The 9,383-nt window shown below is 51.6% G+C and overlaps 2 protein-coding genes across 2 annotated transcripts; one reads left to right on the forward strand and one right to left on the reverse strand.

The window, feature by feature from the left end:
* Nucleotides 1–1,334: 1,334 nt before the first annotated feature.
* LOC119377642 (uncharacterized protein K02A2.6-like) lies at nucleotides 1,335–2,000 on the reverse strand. The gene has a single exon (XM_037647021.1). It carries the CDS (start codon nucleotides 1,998–2,000, stop codon nucleotides 1,335–1,337), a length of 666 nt encoding a protein of 221 aa, XP_037502949.1.
* Nucleotides 2,001–7,035: 5,035 nt separating this feature from the next.
* LOC125756710 (uncharacterized) lies at nucleotides 7,036–8,306 on the forward strand (the record flags this gene model as incomplete). Its single annotated transcript, XM_049411618.1, has 2 exons — nucleotides 7,036–7,323; nucleotides 8,131–8,306. Coding segments are annotated over exons 1-2 (331 nt in total), but the record flags the coding sequence as incomplete, so codon positions are not given.
* Between the last annotated feature and the right edge of the window lie 1,077 nt (nucleotides 8,307–9,383).

Raw genomic sequence — 9,383 nt, forward strand, 5'->3', positions numbered from 1 at the left:
GTTGAAGAAAAGAAGCCCCCTTCAACAAGTCAAAGGAGTTTCTAGTCTCCCGGGTTGTACCAGGGGAAAAGAAGGCGACGGAGAGGGGGGGGGGGGGTTGGAACAGCCTTGAGTGTGGGGGCATGCCCCGGCCCCCCCGGTTCCGGAGCCCCTGCGTGATGATGCAAAAGCGTCATCGCGATCTTTACGAAAGAAAGCATACTGTTGCAGAAAGTTTGTATGTTTTGATTTTAAGCAGGTTTCCTGGACACACAGAACTTTTGGTGAATGTTCCTGTAAGAGTTCCCGAATATCATCGAGGTTTCTGAGAAGACCTCTCTCGTTCCATCCTATAATTTGTGCATCCATAATTCTATAGCGAAAGTAAATTGGTGCTGTGTGTACAAAGAGTGTTGCCTTAGGTTACAGAGGCAGGCCCTGTAATGTGGGCTTTTTCCTTATCAGCGAGCTCTACTGGGCTGCGCTGTTCTTCAGTGTCCGAGACGCCGATAGGTATGACGTTGTGTCTATCGCCTTGGCAAAGGCGCTAGACACCCACCCGTGGGTTGCACACATAGGTGCTGGAGTTTTAGGGCTCTTTGCCTGCAAACCTGGCATGCCCTTTGGTGGCAGAGCAGCATGGGCTGCTTCTGTGGAGGGGGCGGATGCCGACAGCCAAGAACCGATGTGGCACTACCCTTTTTCATACAAGTACAGATGGCCGGAGACTAGATAGCAAAATAAGACATGGCGCTACGAGAGCCCAAAACAAACTCTTTATTTTCCTGCGTCCCCATCTTTCAGTCCCTAGGCGTGACGCCACAACACACAAAGCAACAGCGCCACGCGTGTTAGCTATTAACATTGTGACACTCCTCCCCTCTTAAGAAGAATAACTACGGGGAGTACCTAAGCACTGGCTTCCTCGTCCTTTTGCTGCGTCGCAACATGGGTGTGCAAGGCGCAGTCACGGAACAGTCACCCCCCACATGAACACCCCTGTTGCTTGCAGTGATGTCAGTGTTTATGGCACAGCCCCTCTCAGGCGAACTTGTAGATGGCTCGACAGCCTCTTGCTCCGGCATGTCCGGAACAGTTGATTCAAGGAGAGGAGGCTGTTCCCATTGTCGTATGGCCGCAGCACTAGCATGGTGAAGCACATCCGTTTCAGACGTAGCCGGTGGCCCTGTCTGAGCAAGACGCACGTGGTCACCGTGTCGGTGCCATATAGAGCTATCGTCGAGAATGACGCGGGCTGACGGCGGAGTGACGTCGACAACATTGGCCCGCACCCATGGTGCTCCCTGTCGAAAGTTTCGCGCATACACGCTGTCTCCTGGTTGCAATGACAAAGCCTACCGGGATCCTCTGTCGGCATACAACTTCTGCTTAAGTTGCCTTAGAAGTACCGACATCTGCAGGCTTGGCCGCAAGACATCCAACGGTGTCTTGAAGGCTCTGCCAGTAAGGAGTTCGCATGGTGGCCGACCCGTTACTTTGCGAGGTGTAGTCCTGTAGTGGAATAAGAACCGGGACAGTTGTGTTTGGAAGTTGCCCGACCCAGATTTCTTGAGTTTGTTTTTGACAGTCTGTACTGCTTGCTCTGCGGCACCGTTGGACGCAGGGTGATACGGCGGTACCAGCATGCGGCGTATTCCATTTCGAGTCAAGAAGTCCAGGTACTGTGCACTGGTAAAAGCAGGACCATTGTCCGAAACTATGGTGTCGGGGAGGCCGTGCTGGGCGAATGCCATTCTCAAGGCGAAAATGGTAGCGTCTGCTGATGTGGAAGACACAGGGAAGACTTCTATCCATTTCGAGAAGGCGTCCACTATAACCAAGAATGTATGCTTTAGAAATGGTCCCCCGAAATCAATGTGAAGCCTAGACCAGGGTCGCTGAGGAAAAGGCTGCACTGGCTGGGAAGCTCGATGTTGAGCCTGGCACGTAGCACAGCTCTTCACACTGTTTGCAATGTCATTGTCAATGCCTGGCCACCAGACATGGCTCCTGGCGATCATCTTGCTCTTCTCAATACACGGGTGGCTGGCATGGAGCACACCAAGTACCTGGGCCCGCAATTTTTTCGAAATCACGACTCTTGATCCCCATAGTAGATAGCCTTCATGGAGACTTAGTTCCGCACTTCTGGCATTGAAGGGGTTCCACTCTGGTCCCGCTGCGAGGCTTTCTTCTTTCAACGCAGGTAGGACAACATGGCTCAATACTGGATCGTCCCTTGTGACGTGCTACAACAGCTAGTGAGAGGAGTTGTGGATATGCCTCTTCCAGCATGAAGATCTCAGCAGGGCGAGGAAATGCAGTGCAGTCGTTGGGCAGCGGCAGTCTACTAAGCGCATCGGCATGCCCGAGCTCTTTGCCAGGTTTGTAGACAAGTTTGTTGTACGCGGAGAGCTTCAGAGCCCATCTGACCACTCTTGGCGAAGCTTGCACAAGAACAGGCTTGTTGGCACCCAGAAGTCCAAGAAGTGGCTTCTGGTCAGTGTGTGCTTCAAACGGTATGCCCCACAAGTGCTGGTGGAACCGATGCACGCCAAACACCAAGGCCAGTGCTTCCTGGTCAAGTTGGCTATAGTTTTGCTCTGCTTCTGATAAACTTCTCGAAGCAAAAGCAATTGGACGTTCTCGGCCGTCAGCGTCTTTGTGCGCCAAAACTGCGCCTATACACTCCGTTCACTGCGACTGGCGCGGCCGTCAGAGAAGGCAGTCGGCGAGAGCCCGAGCAGAAGCGAACGCTTCCTCGCGCCCGCTAGCACGCAGTTGTAGGTGTTCTGTGACGCAGTCGTGAACTGCTGCGTCATCGGTTGTACCAACAGGTACATGTAGTGCCCTGCGGAAATGACGTTTCACTGTTTCTCAACTCGTCTGTGCTTTATTGGGCAGCGGCAGACAGGGGCGTATCCGGGGGGGGGGGGGGGTCCAGACTCCCCCCCCCCCTTTGCCGAAATTTTTCAGTTTTGCTTGCGTATATATACACGCGCACATACAAACGTACACACGAAGATACATGAAGTATGGTTGAACCCCCCCCCCCCCCTAAAACTTTCTGGCTACGCCCCTGGCGGCAGAAGTTTATCACGGCTGTGCGATGAAAAAGTTAAGTTAGTTTGGTTCCCGCTCCCTCTGCCGTCTCGCGTTCTGCGGTTTTGTTTTTCTTGTGTGACTAGCATCAGTACATTTCAGCCATGACGGTACAAACTGGGAACCCTCTCGGCACTCAAAGATATGCAGTGCACATTTCGTTGGGGGTGTGCCGCCCAAGGATGTGTCGTCCCCGTCGTACGTGCCAACGATATTTCCTGACGAGTATCATAAGCGGTCCGTGCTTGCAGAAGATAAGTGATAGTCAGCGCTCGTGTCGTCGTATGTGTTTCTTCTACATCCCGTGCTTTACGTTCGCACTGTTCCTGCAGTCATGATTTTAGTGCTGGCAGAAGCGCAGCTGTTCAAGTAGAGATGCGCTAACTGGGACTCGATCCCCTTCCCCCGAGATGTTGAGGGACAAAAATGTCAGGTGGTCGCGGCTCTTCAGAAAGATCCTAGGATTAAAGCAGAAAGACTACGGCTGGGGTAGCCCTACGGCACTCGGAAGCTTCAAGAGGTCGTGGTTCCGAAAATGCTAAAACAGATCAAAAAAAACAGAAAACAGTGGTTGTAAATGCGGTGTCAAACCACCACGTGATGTGCGCGCTGTCAATGCGCATGCGCCGTTTCTGTTCCTTGTTTTCTGTCGCATCCTTTCCCTTTCCACTTTACTTACATATATGCGTGCAATAAACGCCTTTTGGTTGTTCTCGGCTGACACGGAATCATCAACGTCTCCGTCCTTTCATGACTGCAGCTAGGCTGCCTCCGCTATGCTACAGGGTCCCGCTCCCTCTGCCGTCTCGCGTTCTGCGGTTTTGTTTTTCTTGTGTGACTAGCATCAGTACATTTCAGCCATGACGGTACAAACTGGGAACCCTCTCGGCACTCAAAGATATGCAGTGCACATTTCGTTGGGGGTGTGCCGCCCAAGGATGTGTCGTCCCCGTCGTACGTGCCAACGATATTTCCTGACGAGTATCATAAGCGGTCCGTGCTTGCAGAAGATAAGTTGATAGTCAGCGCTCGTGTCGTCGTATGTGTTTCTTCTACATCCCGTGCTTTACGTTCGCACTGTTCCTGCAGTCATGATTTTAGTGCTGGCAGAAGCGCAGCTGTTCAAGTAGAGATGCGCTAACTGGGACTCGATCCCCTTCCCCCGAGATGTTGAGGGACAAAAATGTCAGGTGGTCGCGGCTCTTCAGAAAGATCCTAGGATTAAAGCAGAAAGACTACGGCTGGGGTAGCCCTACGGCACTCGGAAGCTTCAAGAGGTCGTGGTTCCGAAAATGCTAAAACAGATCAAAAAAAACAGAAAACAGTGGTTGTAAATGCGGTGTCAAACCACCACGTGATGTGCGCGCTGTCAATGCGCATGCGCCGTTTCTGTTCCTTGTTTTCTGTCGCATCCTTTCCCTTTCCACTTTACTTACATATATGCGTGCAATAAACGCCTTTTGGTTGTTCTCGGCTGACACGGAATCATCAACGTCTCCGTCCTTTCATGACAGCAGCTAGGCTGCCTCCGCTATGCTACAGTGGCGACGAGCAAAAAAAACACCCACGCGGTCAAGCAGGCACCCGAAGTTAAGCATCCAGTGACAACCGTACTGCTGACAACGATGGCCTCCTACATGCTTCCCAGCTTCGACGACACCACAGATAAGTGGAAACCTTACCTCATCAAAGTGGATGCGTATTTTGAAGCGAATGCTATTTCGGATTCCGCTAAGAAGAGGGCACTTCTAGTAGCTGCACTTAGCACCTCGACGATCCAAATCCTGATGGGGAAAATAGCACCTGCAAAGCCCAATGCCTTAAGTTATGATGAAGTAGTCAAGGTGTTAAATGACCACTACGACCCAAGGCGCAACGAAATTGCTGAAAGCTTCCAGTTTTTCAACCGCTGTCAGCAGGAGGGAGAAACCATTTAGGATCCGACGCATTGCATCCGACGCATTGCAGACAATTGCAATTTCGGGGATTCTCTGAACAGGCTACTTAGAGACCGAATTGTCTGTGGTGTGCGTTCGGGTGCTGTGCAGAAGCAACTTCTGGCAAAGAAAGATTTAACTCTGGAGGAAGCCGAGTAGATAGCAGTAGCCGCGGAAACTGCCGAAAAAGACGCCAGGACAATGTCTGTAGACGTACCGCCTGTTCTTAAAGTGGAAGCGTGTCGCAAACTGCCATCGCGATCAAGCATGGAGCGCTCAGAGCGATTGGAGTGTGGAAGGTGTGGCAGTTCTAGACATGATGGCAACAGCTGCAGATGGAAGAATGCACGATGTTACGCTTGCGGCCTGAGGGGTCACCTTGCTGAAATGTGTCGCAGCCGCATTGGCAAAGATGTTGCCGCCCCTCGGCGACTACCTCACGCGAAAGCTTTGGCGGTAGAAGAGGCTTCTTCAGAAGAGGACAGCAGTGGTAGTGCTCAAATTTGGACGTTAGCGTCAGCACGAAAGAATTCTCTTGCGCCGCCAATAAGACGAACGTTCAGTTGGGGAGGCGTGAACTTGTCCATGGAAGTCGATACAGGTTCACTGGTTTGCGTCATATCACGGCAGCTTTTTGAAAAGCACTGCAAATGCTGGCCAAAGTTGAAGCCTTCGCACGTAAAGTTATCATGCTACAGTGGAAGGTTGCCGGTGATGGGTGAACTGCAACTTTGTGTCAGATACCGCGATACTTGTGTTGACTGTTCCCTTGTGGTTCTAGACTGCCCCGGACCAAGCTTGTGCGGCCGAGACCTGCTAATCCTCCTGGAACAAGCTGGCGCTCCGGTAGTGAGAGTCACACACGAAGACGAGGCGACGGCTATTCGAGCGAAGCACCACAGCGTCAACGCCCTACGCCACACCTACGAGGATGTTTTTTCGGAAACCTTGGGCTTGATCAAAGGATCACCAGCCAGCCTCCTGCTGAAGGACGACGCGGTCCCCAAATTCTGTAAGGCGAGACCTATTCCATATGCTTTACGTGACAAGGTATCGCAAGAACTTGACAGGTTAGTGTCGTTAGGTATAACATCACCAGTCAGGCATTCTAACTGGGCGACGCCCATTGTGCCCGTTCTGAAGAAGGACGTCTCGGTCAGAATATGCGGAGACTTTAAAGTTACTCTCAATCCCGCTTGTGCCACGGAACAGTACCCGCTTCCAGTAATTCAAGATATCTTTGCGTCATTAGGAGGTGGCCAGTTGTTCAGTACGCTCGACTTGCGGGACGCATATAACCAGGTGGCTCTGGACGAGGATTCCCGGAAGCTCTGCGTTATAAATACTCATAAAGGCCTTTTTTGTTACAATAGGCTTCCTTTCGGCATTTCTTCCGCGCCAGCAATATTTCAAAGAAAAATAGATACAATACTGGCTGGCCTACCTTGCGTTCAGGCTTACTTGGATGACGTTCTGGTCTCTGAAACGGTTGGCGATGGCGGAGCACGATTGCAAAATGTATTAGAACGGTTCAGAGAACATGGCGTGAAGCTCAGGTACGATAAGTGCAAATTTAGCCAACCATCGGTCACTTATCTTGGGCATCGCATTGATCAAGCCGGCCTTCACCCAACTGAGAAGAATGTAGATGCTATCGTAAATGCACCTAGTCCCGAAAACCTAAACGAGCTGCGTTCGTTTCTTGGGATGATACATTTTATTCAAAGTTTTTTGCCGAACATGTCAGATACGTTGTTTCCATTGTACCAGTTGTTGGAAAAAACGCGCGGTGGCAGTGGAAGTCATCCCAGGAATCTGCATTTCGCAAGGCAAAGCAGTGTCTTAAAGATGCCGAGGTATTGGTGCATTTTGAGCCATCAAGACAACTGAAGTTGGAATGCGACGCATCTGCTCGTGGGATAGGCGCCGTTCTTTTTCACACAATTGGAGGCACTAACAGGCCAGTCGGGATTCCGGTCAAGAACCCTGACAAAAGCCGAAAGAAATTATTCTCAATTAGAACGAGAAGCACTGGCACTGTTTTTGGAGTTACTAAATTCCGGGATTATCTCCTAGGTCGAGAGTTCGTCCTGGTTACCGACCACCAGCCACTTCTGGGACTGCTGAGACCCGACCGCCAGACGCCTGCAATGGCCGCAGCTCGCATCCAACGGTGGGCCCTCTACCTGGGAGGTTACCGTTACAAGCTTGAATATGCCCCAGGAAGGCAGCTACTGAATGCGGATGCTCTGAGCAGACTGCCGCTGCGGTGCCAAGATGCCGCCACGGAACCTGAACCCGAAGAGTATGTATTTTCTTTGAAATGCCTGGATGAAGGGATAGTCACAACGCGCGAGCTGAAGGAGCTGACAGCCAATGACTCGATCTTATCCCGTGTAAAACAAAACGTGTTGAACGGTTGGCCGAAACATCTTGACCCTGCCTTAGTGCCTTTTGTGGATCGCCAGTTGGAGCTATCTCTGGCACACGAACTTGTCGACTGGGGACATCGTGTCGTCATACCTGCCGCAGCGCGGAAGTGGTTGTTACAACTACTGCATGAGACTCATCAAGGCTCCTCGGCAACGAAAACAGTGGCACGATCGTTGTTTTGGTGGCCAGGAATAGACCGCGACATAGAGTTAACAGCAGCGCAATGCACTAATTGCATTGACAATTTGCCTATGCCTCCAGCGGCACCGCCTTTAAACTGGCCACAAACACAAGAGAGATGGTCGCGTGTTCACGTCGACTTTGCAGGGCCGATAGAAGGTAAAATGGTCCTCGTAGTAGTGGATTCTCACACTAAATGGGTGGAAGCGGTGCCATTGAACCAGGCTACTTCGGCAACCACGATTAACTGTCTGCGTGACATATTTAGCCGTTTTGGTGTACCAAGAACACTAGTGTCTGATAATGGAACGCAGTTCACCAGTCACGAGTTTGCAATGTTTGCTGACAGAAACAACATTACGCATCTAAGAACCGCCCCTTTTCATCCGCAGTCAAATGGAGCAGCCGAGAGGGCAGTCAGGACAATCACGGACGGTCTTCGGAAGATGAAAGGCGGGAAGCTCGAGCATAACCTTATGCGTTTGCTGCTCAATTACAGAAGGACCCCACAGAAAGCCGGACTATCGCCATCGGAAATGCTGCTGGGGTACCAGATACGGTCACGGCTGGACACGTGCTTCCCTGCGACGACTGCACCCAATTCTAAAAAGGAAAGCGACGATTTCTTACCACCAACGAACTGTGATGTGCATGTCTGCAACTATGGGTCCAATGGTAGATGGATGCCAGGACGTGTAACAGCTACATCGGGAGGACGGCATGGTCACAGTGGAGACACCTCAAGCAATCGTGCGGCGTCACATAGATCAAGTGCGTACTCGTAGGGGATTTTCGCAAGACGAACCAGTGTGGACCCATCCAGGTGATATCAGCAAAGGCAATACACGAGCACAACGCCACTCAACCCACCGCCACCCGCGAACCCTGATGAAGCTGTGGAAGCGTCACCCCAAGAAACTCTCCAGTCACCGACCAGCCTGAGCCTGCTGCAGTCCCAACACCCCTGGCAGCTACGACGGATCAAGAAACCGCACAACCGCTCCGGCGCTCCACAAGAACACGCAAGCCAGTGCATCGCTTTTAAGAAGGAAGAAATGTTGTAAATGCGGTGTCAAACCACCACGTGATGTGCGCGCTGTCATTGCGCATGCGCCACGTTTCTGTTTCCTTGTTTTCTGTCGCATCCTTTCCCTTCCACTTATATATATGCGTGCAATAAACGCCTTTGGTTGTCTCGGCTGACACGGAACATCAACGTCTCCGTCCTTTCATGACTGCAGCTAGGCTGCCTACGCTATGCTACAGGGTCCCGCTCCCTCTGCCGTCTCGCGTTCTGCGGTTTTGTTTTCTTGTGCGACTAGCATCAGTAATTTCAGCCAGGACGGTACAAAATGGGAACCCGCTCGGCACTCAAAGATATGCAGTGCACATTTCGTTGGGGGTGTGCCGCCCAAGGATGTGTAGGTCCCGTCGTACGTGCCAACGATATCCTGCCGAGTATCATAAGCGGTCCGTGCTTGCAGAAGATAAGTTGATAGTCAGCGCTCGTGTCGTCTTAGTGTTTCTTCTACATCCCGTGCTTTATGTTCGCACTGTTCCTGCAGTCATGATTTTACTGCTGGCAGAAGCGCAGCTGTTAAGTAGAGATGCGCAACTGGGAGGCGATCCCTTCCCCCGAGATGTTGAGGGACAAAAATGGCAGAGTGGTCGCGGCTCTTCAGAAGATCCTAGGATTAAGACAGAAAGACTACGGCTGGGGTTAGACCGACGGCATCAGAAGTTCAAGAGGAC

Source organism: Rhipicephalus sanguineus, unplaced genomic scaffold, assembly GCF_013339695.2.
Source record: "Rhipicephalus sanguineus isolate Rsan-2018 unplaced genomic scaffold, BIME_Rsan_1.4 Seq5279, whole genome shotgun sequence".
Taxonomy (NCBI): domain Eukaryota; kingdom Metazoa; phylum Arthropoda; class Arachnida; order Ixodida; family Ixodidae; genus Rhipicephalus; species Rhipicephalus sanguineus.